We start from the raw sequence: 23535 nt of genomic DNA on the forward strand, positions 1-23535 counted from the left end.
GAAGGCAGTTGGAGGGGAGAAAGCAAATTTTCGCAAAGGAGAAGTGCAGCTGACAAAGGTGGAAATTAATTTTAAAGAAGTCTCTGAAAGGTAGCGTGGCAGCTCATGACGTGGGAGAAGAAGCAACAAAGAAGCACTGACAGCTGTTCTCTGCCTGATGGCAAAGCAACAAAGACATCAGCACAACCAGCAAGAATGGGGAATGATGAAGATGGAAAAGGCGTGCAGGCTACGAATCTCGTGAGGGGAGCAAATGGTGGCCCTCACCTCTGGAAAGCTCCGCACAATGTGATTTCTTTGCACCCCCTCTCAGTGAATGTTGAAGAACCTCGAGGTTCGATCTGCAGCAGTCCGAGAACACAGGAGCAGCAATCTTGAAGAGAAGAATGGTAAGAAGATGGCAGATCAGGTCAAGGACTGAGCAAGCGTTCCATTCAAGTGATTGATTTGATCAGGATTGCCAGTCCTCTAAAGCTGGGGATCTGCTGCAGGGAGACAGCTTTACCATCAGTTAGGTCAAAGAGGTAGCTGGTGACAGTCTCCTTATGGCAGATGCTGTTTTATGCCCTAGCTCTGAAGAATAAAGGGCTGGTCACCCTACAGGAGCTCCCACTTCTGCTCGTAACATCCCAGCTATGGTTCTGGGTGATGACTTCAGCTGTATCCAGTGCAGCAGACAGATTTACCAGGCACATCCAGACCCCTGATTGAAGCAGTGAAATCTTCAGCACCCAGCAGATGGAACATTGAAGACGGGAGCAGATGGGTCAGGCCAGTCCTGTGTGGACGTACTGCTAGTGCCCCAAAGCCCATGGTCAGACCTACCAACAACACACTGTCATTATTTTTGTCCACCACCTCCAGGAAGACCAAAAGACTATCAGGGGACATGGAAGATGAAGCTGAAACTGGCTACCCCAGAAATTTTACATTTTAAAGTGATTTGAAGGACTGGAGAACCGTCTTTGATACCTTAATGCACTGGTGGCAAACAGGGACCAAATGCGATTCACCTTCAAAATAATCCAGAAGGTGAGGCAGTTAGAGGTAAATGTGTCAACGAAAGGAAGGTAGAATCAACTCCTATTGTACACGGTGAGGTGGACATTGAGGAGCGGCTGTAAGAGGTGAAGGGCCAGTATGCTGTGTTTCATACCTTGGACCCCTCCAGGAGCATCTTCTAATCCAGAGTCCACTCTATGAAGCAGGATGAGAGACAATTATACTTATTGTTCTGAAAGTATCCCGAGGAAGTTCTGTGAACAAAAGCCTCAAGGAAGACTGCAGATCGTAACAAACTCGTGGCCTGGTTTGTCAGAAATCTGCAAATTCATGCGCAGCAGACATTATGATTTAGAGGCCACAGACAGCAGAGTTTCTCAAATCGTCCTGACCCCTGCCTTTAGGTGTTAGTGGATGGGATGAAATGTCTGGGTCTGTCGAGATGAATAGAGCAGCTTAACAGCACTATGCTTGTGCCAAGCACCAGTTTGGAGAGGGGATTCACAATTGGATACAACTGCTCTACACAGACCTGTGGAATAGTTCTCTCCAAAGGTTGATAAACAGAGAGCTATCTGATCAAATCTAGAATTAGATGGGGTGTTTGTGTGTTATATCAAGACTTTAGCCAAGTCCATCAGGCAGGATGTAGTGTGGAAGTACAATTCTAGGCAGTGGAGGTACTCCAGCCAAACTTCCCTATACAGGGATAACTTCTCAACTGTTCTCCCTCTTTTGTCCGTAATATAAATAGTCTGTCCGGTTGTTGGCAAGGGTAGGTCAGTTACCGATACTGATGCCCCTGTGTCCACTAACATATCGCATTCCTGGCCCCCTAACAATGCTGTTGTGTACATCGGCGGGTCACCAGGCTGGCAGTGGGGGCCACAGCCATCTTCTTCTGACCTAGAAGCCGTCTTCACCAGCTCTATGATCTAATCAACAGTCAGATTGGTCAGAATGGGCACGGATGGGGTGAGAGATTGCCTGTCTGCAGTGACTTTCATCTGTTTTATTTTCCTCTTTTTTGGACACTGCCTCCAACCATGTCCCAAATGGCCACATCTGCAGCATATCAACTTCTTTCCCCTCCCACATCTATTCCAGCAGTTCCTTGCTTCGTGCCCTGGCTGCTGGCAGGCAAAACAAACTCTCTGGGACATCATAGCAGCTGCATCCACTACAGCCACTTTACGATTTCTCTTGCACTAACTCACTGGCCCATGAAACTATTGCAGAGTAGGTCAGCCCCACCGTTACATCTAAATCTAAAACTTCCTGGTGGGCTGAGCTCAGCCCTTCCTTCATCATTTTCAGGAAGACTTGGTTGTCCATCCCTGGATTATCCAACCCGGAATACTCCTCATACGATCGATATTTACATTCTGCATAATCCATGACTGTCTCAACAGCTCCTTGAATCACTGTCATTTTCGTTCCCCAGTTACTCTCACCTCCCCCCAGTCGCTGCCTCACTTCCCCTTTAAAAGAGCGATAATCTTTCTTCATTGCTGGCTTTCCCGGTAGTTGCCCAAGCACCATCCTGCACCCCCGGGCCATCCTGTCTCCCCAGTCTTCGGGCAGTTTGCTTTTTCCAACACATGTATATATATCTCTAGGGTGTATCCGGTGAATTTCAACCATCTCATCGAGCTTGCACCAGAATACTGAATTCCCACATGCAACTTTAAGGGCAACTCTGACACAATGCTCCGTCTGTTCCTTGGGGGTGAAGGGTTTATAAGTGGTTGTAATCAGAGTCGCGGGCTGGCTTGGATCATCAGGATTCGTGGCCTGACGTTGCCTGATCTCAGTAGCTGCCCCCCTGACAGATATATCTGGGTAAAACCTCTCCCTGAAATATCTCCACACTACACAAAATATAAATGACGGATACCAGTTAAACAGCACATACTTAAAACCGCAGAGTATGTATTCTGCAATTTGCCACTTTTGAGCACCTGAATTCATGATCCCTTTGCATCACACTCGTAAAACATGCATGTGAAATGAGTATACAGGCCCCCAGACTGGCGTCCCGAACCGCCTGCAACTGGTGGCCTCATCTCGCCAAACTAACACAGTTTTGTCTTTTACATAAACACACATACCCGCGCATATCACTTTTATATCTACCAGTTCAGCTCTCCGTGTTCGTGATACCTCGTGTTCCCATGTACCACCGACCCGAACAGATCCAAGTGTGAGTGCTAATTTTTTTTAATTCTCACCCATTTAGACTGCTAAGATCACTGGCCACACGATGAGTCACGAAGGGGTCCCACTCCTGACACCGACTGTTGTTGCGTGAATGAAGTCGCGGGAGAATATTACTGGTAGATACAAAGCAGTTTCTTTATTTGACTAAACAAGGTACAACAGGCATCATATGGAGACGCTTTCAGTGGACTGGACTCGCTGGCCCAACGTGGGGCCCGATATCTTATGTGCTAAATATCAAATGACAACTCCATGTTTACAATGTATCTACAATGCTTTCTTTGAAACTACACACAAACATCACACATCCCAATTTGCACGCACACCACAGACATTCAAATTAATTTTAATCAACATTGTCTGGTCTGGGAATTGCTGTTACGAACCCATTGTTCAGAGCAGCACTCCAAATTAAATCCATAATACATATTCAGACATGAAGACTGGCAGAAAAATTCATTTGCTGAATGTAAATGAGCTAAACCAAAAAATTGTTCTAATGCCATCAATTACATCATCCAAATCATTGACATGTAATGTAAAAAGAAACAGTCCCAACACAAACTCCTGTGGAACACCTCTAGTCACTGGCAGTCAGCCAGAAAAGGCTCCCTTTATTCCCACTCTTTGCCTCCTGCCAATCAGCCACTGCTTTATCCATGCTAAAATCTTTCCTGTTACACCATGTGCTCATTGCTTGTTAAGCAGCCTCATGTGTGGCATCTTGTCAAAGGCCTTCTGAAAATCCAAGTACACAACATTAACTTTGTCTATCCTGCTTTTTATTTCTTCAAAGAATTTCAACAGATTTGTCAGGCAAGATTTTCACTTGAAGAAACCATGCTGACTATGGCATGTTTTATCCTATGGCTCCAAGAGACCTTATCCTTAATAATCGACTCCAACATCTTCCCAACCACTGAGGTCAGACTAACTAGCCTATAGTTTCCTTTCTTCTGCTCTCTCTCTTCTTGAAGAGTGGAGTGACATTTTCAATTTTCCAGTCTTCAGGCCCCATTCCAGAATCTATTGATTCTTGAAAGATCATTACTATTGCCTCCACAATCTCTTCAGCCACCTCTTTCAGAACTCTGGGGTGTACACCAACTGGTACAGATCTTCAGACCTTCAGACCTTTCAATTTCCCAAGAACTTTCTCTCTAGTTATGGTAACTTCACACACTTCATGACCCCAGACACCTGGAACTTCCACCACACTGCTAGTGTCTTCCACAGTGAAGACTGATGCAAAATACTTAATCAATTCATCCACTGTTTCATTGCCCCTAATACAACCACTCCAGCATCATTTTCCAGCAGTCCAATATCCACTCTCGCCTCTCTTTTGCACTTTATGTATCTAAAGAAACTTTTGGTATCCTCTTTAATATTATTGGCTTGCTTACTTTCATATTCCATCTTTACCTTCTTAATGACTTTTTAGTTGCCTTCAGTTGGTTTTTAAAAGCTTCCCAATCCTCTAACTTCCCACTAATTTTTTGTTCCATTATATGCCCTCTCTTCGGCTTTTATGTTGGCTTTGACTTCTATGTTAGCCACAGTTGAGTCATCTTTCCTTTCGAATTCTTCTTTCTCTTTGGCATGTATATATCCTGTGCCTTCTGAATCGCTTCCAGAAATTTCAGCCATTGCTGCTCTGCTGTCATCCCTGCCAGTGTTCTTTTCCAATCAATTCTGGCCAACTCCTCTCTCATGTTTTTGTAATTCCCTTTACTCCACTGTAATACTGATACATCTGGCTTTAGCTTCTCCTCACATTTCAGGGTGAATTTGATCATATGATCACTTACCCCTGAGGGTTCTTTTACCTCAAGCTCTTTAATCAATCCTGGTTCATTGCACAACTCCTGATCCAGAATAGCTGATCCTCTGATCCTCCAGTGGGCTCAACCACGAGCTGTTCAAATAAGCCATCAAAAAAGAAATTCCCCCACCTGTAATTCAGCACCAACATGATTTTCCCAATCTACCTGCATATTGAAGTCGTCTGTGACTATTGTAACATTCCCCCTTTGGCATGCATTTTCTAACTCCCATTGTAATTTGTAGGCCACATCCTTAATACTGTTTGGAGGTCTGTATACAACTCCCAACAGAGTCATTTTACCCTTGCAGTTCCTTTGCTCTATCCACAATAATTCAACGTCTTCCAACCATATGTCACCTCTTTCTAATGATTTGATTTAATTTTTTACCAACAGAGCAACGTCACCCTCTCTGCCTTCCTACCTATCCCTTCAATACAATGCGTGTTCTTGGACATTAAGCTCACAGCTATAACTATTCAGCCATGATTCAGTGATGCCTAGAACATCATACCTGCCAATCTGCAAATGTGCTGCAAGTTCATCTACCTTATTCCATATACTGCACACATTCAGATACAATACCTTCAGACCTGTATTCATCCTTTTTGATTTTGTCCACCTTTTATGTTGCAACTCATCCTGTTGACTGCAATTTTGCCCTATCAACAGCCTCTGCCTCTGTTTGTGAACCAGCTACCTCACCTTCAGCACTATTATCCATCTTTCCTACAATACTTCTTGCATGGACATATTGGCAGCTCAAGACATAGTCGCTCCATGCTCAACCTTCTGATCCTAACTTTGTCTGTGGTCTTACCAACATTTGCCTCTACAATCTCTCAACTATCTGTTCTGGCACGCCGGTTCCCATCCCCTGCAACTCTAGTTTAAACCCCACCATGCAGCATTAACAAATTTCCCCCCTAGGATATTAGATCCCTTCCAGTTCAGGTGCAAACCAACTCTTCTATAACAGGTCCTACTTTCCCTGGAAGAGAACCCAATGATCCAAAACCCCTATGCCCTCCCTCCTATACCAGCTCCTTAGCCACGTATTAAAGTGTATAACCTTCCTAGTTCTAGCCTCACTAGCATGTAGCATGGGTAGTAATCATGAGATCACAACCCTGGAGGTCCTGCTCTTTAACTTAGCACCTAACTCACTGAACTCCCAATGCAGAACCTCATTACTCGTCCGACCCAAGTCGCTGGTATCTACATGGACCACAACTTCTGGTTGTTCACCCTCCCATTTAAGAATGTTCTGTACTCGATCTGAGATATCCCAGACCTTGGCAGCCCAGAGGCATCATGCCATCTGGGAAACTCATTCTCGCCCACAGAACCTTCTGTCTGTTCCCCTAATTGATGAATCCCCTGTCACCATAGTGTGTCTCTTCTTTCCCACCTGACCACTGTGACTTTCCTCTGTTAGGTCATTCCCCCCATCGGTATCCAAAGTGATATACCTGTTGTTGAGGGGGATGGCCACAGGGATACTCTGCACTGGCTCCTTAACCCCTTTCCCCTTCCTGACTGTCACCCAGTTTCCTGTGTCTTGCACCTTGGGTGTAACTACCTCTCTATACATCCTATCTATCACCTCTTCAGCCTGCCGAATGATCTGGAGTTCATCCATTTCCAGCTCCAACTCCTTAAGAAGCTGCAGCTGAATGCACTTCTCGTAGTTGTCAGGGATACTGGAGGTCTCCCTGCCTTCCTACATCCCACAAGAAGAGCATTTCACTATCCTGCCTGTCTTCCCTACTGTCCGTAGCTGAGCAGATATAAAGAGAACTAGAAAACTTAAACTTATGTCCTTGGTTCTGATCATCTGCAACTGTGCCAAGTGGCAGAGGAGACTCAATGAGCTGAATGGCCTAATTCTGCTCCTACACTTTATGGCCTTATCTAATCTATATGACTTTCCTTACCTTTCAGCTAAAACATATAGTTTCATCTTCTCGATTAATTCATTTACATTTTCTTCCAGCCTCTTTGTGGTCCTGTGGCCTTAGGATACCACCCCACCCCCCGCAGCAAAACACTACTACCATGTACCCTACAGTCTGAAAAGCAACCAGTCCTTTGGTCAATTTCTTATCCGTGCTGCCTCTAACCTTTTATTCCATGGGCCTGGGTAGTTAACTAGCCTTTTATATGGGACTTTGTCAAACAAGTCTGTTCTGAAAATCCATAGAGACAACATCCACTGCATTAACCCCCTCACTAAAAAATTCAATCAGATTAGTCAAGCACTGCATATTCTTTCACAAATTTGAACAAACCATACTAAATGTAATGTGTGTGCAGGCTCTCTCAATTATTACAAAGATTTGAGGTACATAATATGTTGGTTTCCATGAGGAATCAGTGCTATTACAAGATACATTACAGAGGGAGTGAACAGAACATAAGGTATTATCCAGAGATTTTGAAAGGTACAGAATACAACCTGTCAAGTAGCGAAAGATTATTTCTTTATCTGTGCTCTCACTGTAACATATCCCATCTGGAGGTGCCGGATTACATTGACTGACTACTCCCTGTTAAACAATACAAATATTCCTTTGACTTGTTCAGTCAATCCAAAATTTATTAATATAAATGTCAGAGATGAATCAATTTGTAGAATTTATTAACGTCCGGAAGAAAACAATCAAGTTTTGTATCTGTACTTCTAAATAAGATATTTCTCAAGGTTTCCAGCTAATTGAGATATAAAATATAAAATTGCTGAAAATTATCCTGTTTAAGGTCCTGAATCGTGTCTTGTTATCAAGCCTATGATTATCATGTGGTCTTTGTGTCATGTTCCCAGTAGATGGCAATATTGTATTGCATTCACTCTACTCCCATTGGCTCAAGGGTGTCACTCATGGGGCCTGTAACATATTGTTCCAATTTAGCAGAACAGCAGCAATAGTCATGACAAGTTAATTCCAAACTGTCAACTATTATTCCAGGAACCTTTTGATTCTTTTTAAATTGACATCTTCAGCTTATTTAGTAATTCTGCAGAATCCTAACCTAATCCAAACCATCTCAACACTGACATCTGTCCTATTATTTTAGGATTATGATGTACAATTTTTCTCTAGCTGCCAGGACCCAGTTGATAACCATAAGAATAAACCACCATCTCTGCGCTAGGGTTCACCCATGACGAATATTCACTTGGGTAAGAATTGTATCTCATAAAATGTTCACACCACACCTGTCTGGGCAACCACTCTGAATTTTTTTTTGTTAAAGTACAGTGTAGAATCAGCCCTTCCCATCCCTCGAGCCAAGCCGCCCAGCAATTCCCTGATTTGATCCCAGCCTCATCACAGGACAATTTACCATGATCAATTAACCTACCAACTGGTATGTCTTTGGACTGTGGGAGGAAACCGGAGCACCCGGAGGAAACCCACATGGTTACAGGGAGATCGTACAAGCTCCCCATAGGCAGCGGCAGGAATCGAACCCCACAATTTATTTCAAATAGGGTATATATCAGGCATTTAATCTTTGATACTCACCATTTTTGCTGGGTTTCATTTTCAACTTACTTGATATAAATTGTGATTTAGAGACAAATCTAAAGATCGGTATGTTCTGTGTGCTAAAATCTTACACCCAACAATCATAATAATTGGAATTTAATTATATCTTTTAAGACAACAATGTAAGTGTAGAGTGTAACAAGTTGTTTCCAAGAACAGCCTCTGCCCAGCAGACCTTTCTGTGTTAAGAGATATCCTATGTTCATTTTCAGTGCTCAAGCTCACTGACTCTCATTGTAATCTTCCTGGTGAATTCTGGTGTTTTGATTGTGGTAGGCACCCGAGGGAAGATGAACATAGTCATCTTAGTCTCATTAGGTCTCTTGTACTGCATCTCTTTATTCATTCCTCAGAGAACCCACCAAACTCACCAGTAAATGGCACTGACCAGCCATTATCCACAGCCTCACTATCTACATCCCTAAACAGAAACAAAATATCTCATGAACATTAGGTCTATATACTGTCAGACAGAAGACAAGATAGGGTTAACCTAATTCAGTTTGATTTGCAAAGCAAATATGCACTTCTAGTATCCTTTAGCTTGCACGAAAACAGGATGACATACATGCAAATAGAGCAACTTGGTACGGGAACTATGCTCGCAGGTGTTCAAAATAAATTTGACTTCTTTTATGCTATGGTTCATTGAAGAATGGTGGGTCTGAAAACAAAATATTCTTTCACAACTACTTCTACGTACAGGGGACCCTCAACATCCTGGATTGTTGGTCTTCATCCAAAGACAATTGGAATACATTTTGTAGACTCCAGATGTTTTCTCTCTACATGTTCAGTTTTAGGCACTGAACCTTAAGGAGGATATATCATTCTTGATAGAGATGAGGCACATAGTCACCCTATTTTACCAGAGACATATATACTATATGATGTAGAAGTTTGGATAGCATTCTCTTGAGATCAGAAGGCTGAATTGACGGTTAAGGAAATCAAAAAATACCTGAAATTAAAAGAGAAAGAGCTGGAAGCATTCAATAGATCCAGTGTCTGGATGGGGGAAACAGAGAACAAGTTATAGAGAAAGTTGAAGGTTATGTCTAGGACAAAGAGAATATCTCTGATTTGTTTGGGGCCAAGATTGCTGTGTGTATAACCTGTAGGTGAAGGTATTAGGTTAATAGGGGAAAATGAAGAGAAAGACTAAAGGCAGATAGAAGAATTATATGGAACACCCAGCAGATCAAGCCATGCTAGTGAAGAGAATAAAAATAAAACTAAGTGAATATTATAAATGGAAAACTTAAAACTCAATTGGCCATTTCTGATTGAAACAGAGTAAGCAAGTCACTTGAAACTGTAGCATCTAGAAGGCTGCAATATGCCCAAATCAAGCTTAGGTTGTGTCACATTATAATGGACTAGAAGGTTGCAGATGGATAGAACAGAGAGGAAATGGGATGAAGAAGGAAGGTAGCAGTCCACAGCAAATTCAGGGTCAGCCACATAGAGAAGGAAGGTAGCAGTCCATAGTCCACATGTGTAACACAACCATCCAGTCAATGCCTGCCTTCTCCAAAGCAGAGGACATCACATTATGAGTACCAGATGCAGTACCCAAGGTAGGAAGAAGTGCAAGTGATTCTCTGCTTCATCTGGAAGGACCTTTGGTTCCCTGGATGGTGAGAAAGGGGGAGGTGGAGCTATGGGTGCTGTATCTTCTGTAATTGCATGGAAAATGTATTGGGAAAGAGCGTCACTGGTGGGGACGGAAGAGCGGATGAGGAATTGTGAAGGGAATCATTCCTCTGAGAGTAGCAAAAGAGGGATGTAGAGAAACACCTATTTGGTATTGGAAATTCATGGAAGCTGGCAGAAATTTAATCAGATGACCCATTGAATGTGGATGATGGTGGGGTGGAAAGATACTCTATTCAGGAGATTAAAAGCAGAGGTGTGGGAGATAGCAACACACATAAAAGTTGCTGGTGAATGCAGCAGGTCAGGCAGCATCTCTAGGAAGAGGTACAGTTGGCGCTTCGGGCCGAGACCCTTTGTCATGAGATTGTGGCCAAGAACTCTGTCAACTACAGGAGAAAACTTCCCTGGCCTTCAGCAAGATACTGGCTTGAGTTCATTTATGTCTTTCCAAACGATCAATTGGTTAAACAACTCACCTGGGTGATTTGATGGCTGATACTGTAATTCAGCTGTCCCTCACTACCACTCTAAACGATTAGTCTGGAATACAACTCCAATCACTGCAGTGCAACTCAAATCAGGCGCATCTGTCCGAGGTGAGAATGCCACTGACTGCTGACACTAACCTTGGCCACGCTTGTACAATATGCTGCTGGATTTAACTGGCCGTTTCTGTTCACAGGACACATTTGCAGCTCTGAAATGTGATGAAGCATGGTCAGAAATTTACGAATTATACTCATTTGTTCTTGATTTATTGTGAACAAAAATTATTTTTAATCAATGCTTCAAAGAAGGTTAAACCAGAAGATTTTCAAAAGCACTGAGTGCGTTATTGGATATTGAAAATCCAACATAGAGTGGACTTCTATAATGGGAGCATCTAGGACCAGAAGGCACAGACTCAGAGTAGAGTGACGTTCACTTAGAACAGAGATGAGGAGGGATTTCTTTAGCCAGAAGGCAGTGAATCTGTGGAGGCCATGTGACTGGGTATATTTAAAGCAGAGGAGATTGATAGATTTTTGATTAGTTGGGGTGTCAAAGGTTACGGGGAGTAAGCAGGACAAGGAGTTGAGAGGAATAATAATCAGCCATGATGGAATGGCGGAGCACTCAATGGATCAAATGGTCTAATTCTGCTCCTATGTCTTATGGTTTTATGGTACTAGTAATCAATTGTCTCTTAGAAGGTCTGATCTGCCTCTGGGGAAAATTTTACAAGAAGTCCATTATAACCACTAATTAATTTTGATTTACCAACCATATTTACATTTTTCATAACCCCTTTAAACTTCCTTACCCAATCCATTGTACTCTTGAATTTTGTTGCAGATCTATCGCAAACAAAATCTCCCAACTCTGTGTGAAGTATGGAGTTGTATTAATCAGGTTCTACTATCTTCAATAGAGTACTTTATTTCTGGTTCCTCATTCTAGATGCTCAACTCTGTAAGCAGTAATTTGTAACAAAATGTGTTTAAGAATTTTAAGTCATGAGAACATCTGCGGTTGCTTGAAATCCAAAAGAACACACACAAAATGCTGCAGGAACTCAGCAAGTCAGGCAGCATCTATGGAAAAGAGTAAGCAGTTGACTTTTCGGGGTGAGACCCTTCTTCAGGACTGGAAAGGAAGGGGAGAAGTCAGCGTAAGAAGGTAGGGGGAGAGGAGGAAGATGTACAAGCTGGCAGGTGATAGGTGAAATCAGGAGATAGGTAGGGGTGAAGTAAAGAGCTGAGCAGTTGATTGGTGGAATAGATAAAGGGCTGGAGAAAGGGAGAGTTGATAGGAGAGGGTAGAAGACCATGGAAGAAAGAAGAACATCAGAGGGAGATGATGGGCTGGTAAGGAGATAAGGTGAGAAGGAATCAGGAATGGGGAATGGCGAAGGGAGGAGGTGGGGTCTGCCACAAAAAGTGGGATATTGCGGTGGCCACCATTTCAGTTCTACTTCCCATTCCCGCATGTCAGCCCATAGCCTCCTCTACTGCCAGGATGAGGCCACACTCGGGTTTCTGGAGCAACCTGATGGCATAAACATTGATTTCTCGAAGCTGCAGTAATGTCTCCCCACCTCCTGTCCTTCACAATTCTCCATTCCTTTTTCCCTCTCTCACCTTATCTCCTTATCAGCTCATCACTTCCCTCTGGTGCCTCTCCCCTTCTCTTTCTTTCATGATCTTCTAACCTCTTCTATCAGACTCCCCCTTCTCCAGCTTTCTCTCTTTCACCAATCAAAATCAACTTCCCCTCACCCTCTCCTGGTTGTACCTATTACCTGCCACCTTGTGCTTCTTTCTCTGGACTTCTCTCCTTCCTTTCTGGTTCTAAAGAAGGGTCTCTGTACAAAATGTTGACTGTTTACTCTTTTCCATACAAGATACCTGTGTTGGCGCGTGGCCAAGTAGTTAAGGCATTCATCTAGTGATTTGAAGGTCGCTAGTTCCAGCCTTGGCTGACGACGCGTGTGTGTCCTTGAGCAAGGCACTTAACCACACATTGCTTTGTGCCGACATCGGTGCCAAGCTGTATGGGTCCTAATGCCCTTCCCTTGGACAATATCGGCGGTGTAGAGAGGGGAGACTTGCAGCATGGGCAACTGCTGGTCTTCCATACAACCATGCCCAGGTCTGTGCCCTGGAAACCTTCTAAGGCGCAAATCCATGGTCTCATGAGACTAACGGATGCCTATCCCTGACCTGCTGAGTTTCTCCAGAATTTTGTGTGTGCTTCTAGGCATTTCAAGTCTTCCTTTAGGAAAGCCTATTTTCTGATATCACGCAGTATCGCAATGAATCTGTGATGAACATATCACAATTGCCTCTGTATCCTAACAATACTGTGGAACTAAAGCCTCATTATACCCATTCACTGCCCCAACTTGATGTGTATTTCTTGTGATAAAATCTGTAGGCAGATTGAGCTCTGCCCATCTTGGGTTTAATCTATGAAATAAAGCCTCTGCACGAGTTCTATGCCATCCCTGAAGTCCACAAATTACAATTTCACAGGAGAAGGCATTGAGCACATCCAGCAGGAATACTACAACAAGAAAGCAGCACCTATCAAGAACCCCCACCATCCAGTCTATGCTCTCTTCTCCCTATTGCCATCAGGAAGGAGGTACAGGAGCCTCAGGACCCACACTACCAGGTTCAGGAAGTTCCAATGTGGATAACTTCACTCACCTCAACACTGAACTGATTGCACAACCTATGGACTCACTTTCAAGGGCTCTCCAGCTCATGTTCTTGCTATTTATTGCTTATTCATTATTATTTACTTATTCATTTATTTATTTGTTGTTATTATTATTTGTTTTTGTATTTGCACAGTTTGTTGTCTTTTGCACAGTAGTTGCACTTTGTGTGTAGTTTATGGTGACATATATGTACTTTGATAAATTTACTTTGAACTTTGAATGATTATTGAAAGATGCAAGATGTGGTACGAGTGTAACAGAAGAGAAGTTGGGATGATGGGGGGAGGTGGGGAGAGAGGGAATAGGGAGTAGACCGAGGAATAAGGATACAATAAATGCAGATTGATAATGGGATTGTAAACGGAAAGGATGTAACATATGTACCGGTAATTAGAAAACCTACAGCACTGTTTCAGACATCAGTAGACTCATAACATTCCTTAGTCATACCTACCCAAGCCATTTCAGATTAAATAATGCGCAAGGATCACACATGAGGTTCAAAATATTGGAGAGTTTTGGGGGGAAAAAAGAGCACAAATAAAATCAGAGACTGGTATTTGGATAGGGACTGTAAATCAGATATGCAACCTGCCACTCAGATATTTAATGCCCCTATAATTCATACACAGTGGTGATGACTTCTGATGCAAATACTGTGTGCTGAGTGAGTGAAATCTGCAGCTTGTGCCTGCATCATTGGCATTGAAAGTGCTGGATTTATACTCTGATTTGTTCCATTTTCTCAGCTACTCTTTAACATGCTTTTCTTTCACTGCTGGCTAGTTTTCTTTTACTTGACAAGTGTCCCTTGTGGTACTGTGGTGTCTGGAGACCGGGGAGAGTCACTGAACCAGTTTCAGGCTGATGGGGATTACATCCTTGGAGGTCTCTTTCCACTTTACTCTGCTAACGTGAATAGAGCTAAGAGAGCAAGTTCAGAATCACACAAGTGTGAAAGGTAAGACGTACTATTTGCTTTGTATTTCAGTTTGATACTCCAGTCTGTTGTGGGAATGACTCACACAGTACACATTTCCAGCCTCGTTCCCTGAAGGGTTTGTTTTGCAACTACACATGCTTACGGAGGTTTTCAGAATAATAAATGGTTTTATGGCAATTCATGGGAGCATTATCAGAAAAAAATGTACAAGGAGCCACATACGGAGGTATTAGCTCAGTTGAATGAAAGCTTTCTCCTAAGGAATAGGATTTAAGGAGTGCTTTAAAGACCAGTGAGAAATAGATAGGGGTGAAATTGAAGGAAATTGTGGAGTCAAATTCCAAGACTGGTGAATTCACCACTGCCCATGAGTGTGAGGAAAATCATAAATGTTCAAGAGGCCAGGATTGGAGTATAAACCATCTTGCAGGGTTAAATCTGGAGGAGATTACTGGCCTCAGGATGGGTGATATAATAAATGGTTTGATTTGAACAGTGGGAGGAAAATTTTAAAATCAGTGGGCTGGGAATAAGAGAGCCTGTGATGGATAATGTGGTACTTGATGGGGGATGGAATTCAAATTTGGGATAAGCTCCTCTCTGGAGTTTAAAGCTTGAAATGATTAGGAGGCAATGAGAAACCAACACCTAGTGTAATAAAGTCTGAGCTGGAACAATTAAAAGAACAGCAGAACTGGAGAACAGAGGTAGAAGTCTGCTGGTGGAGAGGTATGACATCTATCCACCATGCTTGTACCGTTTGTAAAATTGTTTATAATAGGAAGAGCAACCCCTGGTCCCAACACCTCACATCATTGGCTGAACCTTTACTGCAGTTAATACTTCACAGCCCCCTCATTAACCCTTCCTTTCTGAATGGAAGCCTCTCTGCTGAGACTGAATTCAACCAGTGGTTTTGTTTGAAGTTTACTCTAACTCTTCTCCACACAGAATCCAACTTGATGGTTTCCTCTGGGCTCAAGCAATGAAATTTGCTATTGAAGAAATCAATAACTCTAGCACTCTACTACCAAATGTGACGCTGGGATATGACATCCAGGACACCTGTCTCATGTCCTCTGTTGCAATGCGCTCGGCCTTTTCCTTCTTAACTACGGAAGGTGGAACTACGTTTGAAGTGAAGTGTGATTACACAAATCATAGCTCCCGAGTGCTTGCCATCCTTGGTCCTTCTACATCCGAGCTCTCCAGAATCACTGCTCGACTTTTCAGCTTCCTCCTCATTCCACAGGTACAACGTAGGAACCCGCCACAGATGGGAATAGGCACAATAATTTAGCACACAATGCTTCACATAATGCAATCTAAGCACAGCGTTCAGTTTCTGACAGCATTTCTTCTTACTTGGCAAGCAGGGCAGTGGGGAGACACAGAGAAGTCATTGCACTGTATAACACCTACAGATCAGTAGATAAAGAGGACAACATGTATCTGAAGTGATGGGTCAGTGCAGGGAATATCAACCAATGTCCTTGCTCCCAGTTACTATCTGCAGACTATTTCTCAAAAGTGCAGGATGTGTTAAGACCATTAAACTCTACAAGGAAAAAAAAAACTTGTATGTTCCATTGTGTCAGTTTTTAAAAGTCTTTCTATGACAGCCAGTCCATGCTCATAACCCTACAAAGGTTCCTTATCCAATCCTCTTTTTGAAGTTGAATACAGTTCCATTGCCCTTTCAGACAGAATATTGTTGATTACACCAATTTCCTGAATACCAATACTTTGCTCCATTTTGCTCTTTTGGTAGTGAAGGAATATTTGGGCTCAGTTTAAGTTATCTCTATGATCAAATAGCCCAGTAACACTCAGAGTCAAATGAGGAAAAGCAGTGTGTGATGATCCTGTGAGAGTCAGAAACCTCTGAGGAACAGAGGATACTGCAAATAGGAGTTTTCCTTACCTAAATGCTGAAATACATTTTAGCCTTTTAATGACAAATATATTAAGTTAGGAAAACGCATCTCGTAACAAATTAATTTTCATGGCGGCAATTACTAAAACATCTGAATTTAACTCCATTAATATTAATTAATTTCCCTCACCTATTACTCAGTAACTCATCCCACAGCTGTTCATATTACTGACTGAATCATGACTTAAGCTAATTAAACTTCCCCAGTCTATCACTCAGTGAACAGGCTGGGAACTTTTGCTTTCAGAAAAACACAAAACACTTGAGACACAGGCCACAGCTGCATCAACAACTACTTCCATTGTTACAGTACCTTCATAACCTCGGGGTAAATCTGGAGAGTTGCCAGATTAAGTTGACTGTGATAGTTGACAAATGATAGTGCTCACAAACATAATTGATGTGTTTTTAGTACACATACCTGGAATTATGATTTCACCTTTTCAGTATTATGATAAAATCTAGCTTTTGCATTAGGAATGTTACAACCAAGAGATAATAAGGAAAATATTGCTGTTAATCATCATACGTAAGAATATCGGCCTCTGCCTGCACTCATCTCTGCATGGTTGACTCCATTCGAATTCAATGCCTTGCCCACTTGAAGTGTTTTTAAGAATTTACAGATTTACAGGTAAATCTGAAAGAGGTATTGGTTTTAAAGGGAAATTTGAAAATCTGAACAACTTGCATCAGAACAGAGAAATCTGCAAGTTGCTGTTCATAGATTCAGAATTGGAAAGGGTGGGGGGTGGTTAGTGGGGTTGGGAAGTGTGTTGTATGTGCTGGGAAGTTGCAGAGATTCTCATCACTTGTGGTGGGGAACAAGTCAGAGATGGCACCGAGAGTGCTTCCTATTCAAATTTAATGACGGAAAAAACTGCAAGGGGCTTTGATAAAGTTTTTTAAATTTAGATTACAAAAGCATTTGTACGCATTTAACTTTAATCATTTTAATGCTTTAACTCAATTTACTATTGTTAATGATTACTTTTTAATGCAAAATGGATTGAAAAATATTGTCCTTCTGGCTGTTGTGGCTTAGCTTTTTGTGAATTTTTTCTTTTTTGTTGGGGTGAGGGGGCAACACTTTATTTGCCTCACCTGACACTTTACAAGGCTGAAGATTCTGTCACCATGATTTGCCATGAAGACCAAGTCTTTGCATATTGCACATTCAGATGGAGACCTAACTTAAAGCTTTTTACTCCTCATGTATGTGAAGGATATAAAAAATAAAGTCAATTCAATTCTAGATTTCCCTTGCAGTTTCCTGCGTACACTGTGTATTTACTTGGGAAGTCAGTGCGAAGCATTAAGGGTCTTTGCTGACTGCAAATTCTATTTTATCTACTATTACAATATTTATGAAATATAATAACAGTGTAATAACAGAGACCTAGAAGGAATATTAAGAACATGCAGGAAACGGCCTTTACTATTGCTTTTCACAGGGTCCAGTGAGGGGCGGCTGAAGTCCTATGTAAGGCAGGTATTGCAACAAACGTCTGTCACTGCCTCAGAAACTGTGTGGCCCTACAGCTGAGAAAAGCAAAGGGCAACCCCCAGACATGGAGTTCATCCAGCAGTCTCGCAGCTTTTCAACAACTGCCGGAGACTTGAGGTTAAATCTAGTGAAATTTTAGTGCATCCACTTCTCCCACATGACATAGAAATGGACTATTTTTGATGTTCAAATCCATTTCACTCATACTATAACACAATAAATGCGTTCCCTAAACTGCACACGTTATCAACATTGTTCTTATTGATAGATCCTGTCTGTATAAACATTTATTTTTGTTACAGATTAGTTATTTTGCTTCAAGCAATTTATTTAATGATAGAATGAACTTCCCATCATTCTTCCGGACAATTCCCATGGATGAAGTCCAGGCTGCAGCTGTGGTATCAATTGTGGAGACATTTCACTGGAACTGGATAGCAGTGGTCGGGACGGACAACACGTATGGTCGAAGGGCAATGCAGCATTTCACAAAACTCGTCTCCAAAACTGACATTTGCATCGCATTCGAGGAACTGATTCCTGTGAATGTACGTGGCCTTAAACTGCAGAAGAGAATGGCATCGATCATCTCACACATTGTTCTCTCACAGGTTAATGTCACAGCAGTGTTTGCAGAGGATATTTATGCTGAGGTATTGCTGATGGTAGCCCTGGAGCAGAACATGACAGAGAAGGTATGGATTGCCAGTGAGAGCTGGATTACCTCTGAAGCAGTGCCAGCATCCCAAATATCTCAAGCATCGGGGCCATCCTGGGTGCAAGCATTAAAAATGATAACATCCCTGGGTTTGCATGCTATGTTTCCACTGCACTGGCTCTCAACAACATGCCCAAATTGAAATTTGAAAGATGTAGCAGGAATGAGCACTATCCGGAGATGAAAAATGAAGAAGCATCTGTGGTTATTGGTGAAGACTTAGAACATATTTCATTCAGTGTTTACTCAGCAGCTTACACAGTAGCTCACGCTCTCCATAGCCTACTTCACTGTGATTTAGGATCCTGCAACAAGGGCAACACGTACCCATGGCAGGTGAGAGTTGGAGACACTGGCATTAGATAAGGGAGGCAGGCTCCTAATTGATAATTAAATACTAGAAAAGAAGTTTGCATTTTAAAATAATCTTGGGGAAGTATTTTATGACAGTATAGCAGTTAGCGTAAAGTTATCACAGCTCTAACAACCTGGGTTCAATCTGTAAGGATCCGCTGCTATCTGTAAGGAACTTGTATGTTTTTATCTTTGTGTGGGTTTCCTCTTGGTACTCTGGCTTCCTCCCACATTCCAAAAACATATGGGTCATATGGGTACAATTGGGTGGCATAGGCTTATTGGGCCAGAAGGACCTGTTACTGTGCTGTATCTCAAAACAGAATAAAAGTAAAGAATGTGCAAGATTTTCCACAATAATAACCAATTCATAAGTTTTCTGTGCTGTTGACTTAGGGTTAACAATTGGCCATGATCTTACCAAGAAATTCTGTGCTTATCAATTGATGTAATTTAACATGGATAAGAAGAGAAATAAATCTCACTTGAAATGTTTTACACCATTATTCCCTTGAAGCATTCTTTTAGAAATGCAACTATCAATCTAAAATTTCTCAACTCCCTGGGACAGGACGTAAATCCACAGCTTCCTGAGTTTCCTCCTGAAGGGGTTGCCTTCCACTGAGTTTCAGATCCCTCCTCTTGCTCAGTTCCATTAACTCATTCTGGGAATCCACTGTTCATGTCCAATTTGGAGACTGAATGCTTTACAATCAGGCAGAATTTTAAATATATTTATGAATTGGTTTTCCTCACTGAATATAATTCTCAATTTTCATCTAGCTACTTATAGCAGTCAAAGAAGTTAACTTCACCCTCCACAACCGAGTTATTTCCTTTGATGAGGAAGGAAACCCACCAACAGGATATGACATCATTAACTGGAAATGGAAAGGTGAGAATCTGATTCCAGAATTCAGAGTGATTGGCGAATACAGGGCTCAGGATAAAGAACTTCTAATAAATGCATCCCTGATTGACTGGAACACCCTGCAGAATAAGGTAAGGGGCCATGATCCTCATTCTCCTTCTATGCACCCTCACTCCTCCATCAATATAGATGCATTAAGAATCTTTCTCAAAGATACAATGATCTGTGTCTCTTTCATTCCATGACGAGCTATTCCATGAGACAACTATTTGGTAAAGAGAATTCTCTTCAAGTTTGGATCAATTCCATTCTTGAGGACAACTTTACCTTGGCGGCTCCTTGCACAACTCCCTTTCTCCAAATTAAAAAGAATAGCTTGTCCCTGCCCCATTAAGTCTGAGTTACGAAGCATCTTAATTCTACTTTTAAACATGAGGAAGTCTGCAGATGCTGGAAATCCAAAGCATCACACACAAAATGCTGGAGAAACACAGCAGGTCAGGTCAGGTATGGAAATGAATAACAGCCGATGCTTTGGGCTGAGACCCTTCTTCAGGACAAAGAGCCCTGAAGCAGGGTCTAGCCCTGAAACGTCGACCGTCTATTCACTTCCATGGACGCTGCCTGACCTGCTGAGTTCCTCCAGTATTTTGTGTGTGTTAATTCTACTTTTATATTTTTCTACTCCATTGTGAATAATCTTAATAACTCATTTCTCAATCTTAATTACAACTTCTCACTCACATCCCCATGTCTCACTCCTGTTAATCTACACACAAAACTTTCTGTTGTTTTATTTTACTGGATCTTTTACATTACGACATTTAACACCTTGAACAGTAGGAGTAAGAAGTGACAGAAGATGAACACTGAAAATGTTATAGATGACACACACATACACAGATTCAAACCAGATTTGTTAACTGCAAAAAGCATGAGCAGACAAAGATAAGATTGTAAATTGTGATGATGGAACTCTGAATAAGATGGAGCAAGCAGAAACTGAGCTATTGAATACATGGGATTCCATAAAGGTAAGAGCAGAATGGTGGTTTGGAAAGGAGCTCAACTTTTTTTTTATCTGGACCACTCCAGTCCACATGGCTTAAAATAGACCACCTGTTTCCCTTAACAGATGCTGCTTTAACTTCTCGAGCGAATTATTGTTTTGTTTCATATTCCAGCATCTATAGTCTCCTGTTTGCCCAAATTTGTTCAACAACAAAATAAACTTATCCTTAAAAAGTAATGTTAATATTTCTCTTACTTTTAGATTCCTGACTCCAACTGCTCAACTTCCTGTGAATCTGGGCAAGTGAAAATAGTGAAGGGGCATCTTTCTTGTTGTTATCAGTGTGTGGACTGCCTGGCAGGAACATTTCTGAGTGATGGTAAGTACAGTTGCTTTCTCTGCCTCCAAACACAAGAACAGGCAACTCAGTGTCCATCACCAAAATACTGATAGACACTGTGTCTGTGTTTTGGCAGTCAACCCCAAGAGATATCAATCTTTATACCCACAACATACCCAGTCAATCAACACACAGTACAAATGTCCAAGAAACACCTCCAGATAATCTCCTGTTCAATGAGAAGAAACTTGTAGGGAACTTTGTACCGGGTTGATAGGCTTAGCTTTGCCTGGGGAGCATAAACTGGTGTAAAGACAGTACATGACCTGAGAAATTTGCTACCATGCAAAATCACTGGGCAGCATCGAAATGGCTGTCAGGATCTGACCATCCAGGGTATAATCTTTAAGTGCTTGACCATTCAGCAACTGAGTGTTCGAGATCGAAATGTCCATTACCTTCCAGCCCCCTGGGCTGACCCCCTCAGTTCATGACAGCTCGGAGCCAGGCTACTCAGACCCAGACCGGTAACTGCAATTGACTATTCTGGCTTTCGTAAACCTTACCATCCAACTCTAAATCAAGTGACCTGACTGTTCATTTCCAGATCCTCCAAACCCAGAGAATTTCCTGGGTTGAAGGTGTAAGCTTGGGAATAAGCAGCTGATTATGAAGTTGTGAGCTAAGAGGGAGGAATGAATTGTTTCATACACAAATGTCTCTGCCATTTTAAAAAAAACATTACCCTCCTCCACAGATGAACAGTGCCTTCCGTGCCAGAAAGATGAGTGGTCACCACCAAGAAGTGTGAAATGTGAAAAGAAAGTGATCACGTTCTTTCAATGGACGGAAACTCTGGCCAGTTTGCTAGCCACGCTGGCGGCTGTTGGCCTCTTCATCATCATGGCAGTAATTGTCATTTTCATCCTCAATCTCAACAGCCCCATGGTCCAGCTGGCAGGAGGGACAACCTGCCTGGTGATGCTGATATTCATTGCCATAACCTGCTGCAGCATTTACTTTTTCCTGGGGAAGCCAAACTGGTTTCTAAGTAGAGTTCGGCAGCCTCTTTTCTCAATTGGCTTTGCTGGCTGTTTATCAGCCATGCTGGTGAAGTCATTTCAAGTGAGTGGCCTGCATAGAATAACCAGGTGCATCCCACAATGTTTCCCTGCTTTCCTATGGCACAATGGTTAGTGGCTGCTCACCTGTTTCTTCCTCTTGATTCAGTGTGCTCTGTGTGCAACCTGGCAGTCCAGGTCTCCTCCATTTGTCTTTGCAAACTACAATATCTCTGTCACAGAAATATTCATGGAATGTAATGAGGGCTCTTTAACTGGCTTTGGGTTACTTCTGATCTATAATAACCTGCTTGCCCTTGCGTGTTTTCTGTGTACTTTCATGGGCCGAAGTACAGTCAAAACTTACAATCTAAGCCGATACATTACCTTTGCTATGCTCATCTACCTCACCGTTTGGGTCTTCTTCATCCCAGCCTATACTACTGCCAAGGGCAAGTTTGTCTCCTTCTTGGAGCCATTTGCAGGTCTGGTGAGTGTGTATGGAATCATCACAGCCTACTTTCTACCCAAGTGCTACATCATTCTCTTTAAACCAGAGTACAACACCCAATCTTACTGTCAGGTGACTACAGACAATCCTTCGTCCAATGCAGAAGGCCAATGACATGCCATCCTAGTTCACCGGTAGAGCTCCCTAGTGACAGCACCTACTAACCTGATTCCTTCGCTATCACGCTCAGAGCCCTTGCCTGTGTACCTATACTTTATGTGAACTCCAAAATGTTTGCATTTGGCTGCATCAGAGTGAGTTGGGGAAAGAATGGGGGTGGTGTGGTTTGGGAACTGATCTCAGCAAATGTTCACTTTCATTTAATGTACCCATTCTTTTGCTCCCCATGACTCTATCTCAGTCTGCCCAGGTACCTCCTTTTTTTTTCCAGTATATTATTGACTGAATCGATGGATCACATCTGAATCACACTAAATCCTGTTCACACCTGAACCGGAAAATGCCACACCCTTTGTTACCAATTTCCAACTACTTTCACATGGTCTGATTCTTTCCTTCTCGATTTCCATAACCAAAGCTACCTTAAATAGACTTACTCCAATCCCCTCTTCTCCAAATTTGCTGCATCTGTTCTGACACTACCAACATAATTAGGAACTCAGACGCCAGTCCTTTCTTTAATCCACTGAAGCCCATATCCTGTCTGATATAAATACAATCAAGATGATGAGTTAAATTTTTATTTCCTCACACAACTTCAAAAGCTAAATAGTACTGTACGTAAACATTGGGATAACCTGAAGTGCAACCACTTTGCATTTTTGGGTGTATTTATGCCCACCAGGAAATAGAACT

General features: G+C 42.2%; 1 protein-coding gene across 1 annotated transcript; it reads left to right on the forward strand.

Moving 5' to 3' along the window:
- The first annotated feature begins 316 nt into the window (after positions 1-316).
- On the forward strand, positions 317-22833 carry LOC134337671 (extracellular calcium-sensing receptor-like). The gene is made up of 9 exons (XM_063032864.1): positions 317-389; positions 14253-14427; positions 15361-15661; positions 18155-18630; positions 18723-18906; positions 19708-19926; positions 21069-21186; positions 21905-22272; positions 22378-22833. Exons 1-9 carry the CDS (start codon positions 317-319, stop codon positions 22831-22833), a joined length of 2370 nt encoding a protein of 789 aa, XP_062888934.1.
- The last annotated feature ends 702 nt before the right edge of the window (positions 22834-23535 follow it).

This window comes from Mobula hypostoma, chromosome 25 (genome assembly GCF_963921235.1).
Source record: "Mobula hypostoma chromosome 25, sMobHyp1.1, whole genome shotgun sequence".
In the NCBI taxonomy this organism is placed as follows: Eukaryota; Metazoa; Chordata; class Chondrichthyes; order Myliobatiformes; family Myliobatidae; genus Mobula; species Mobula hypostoma.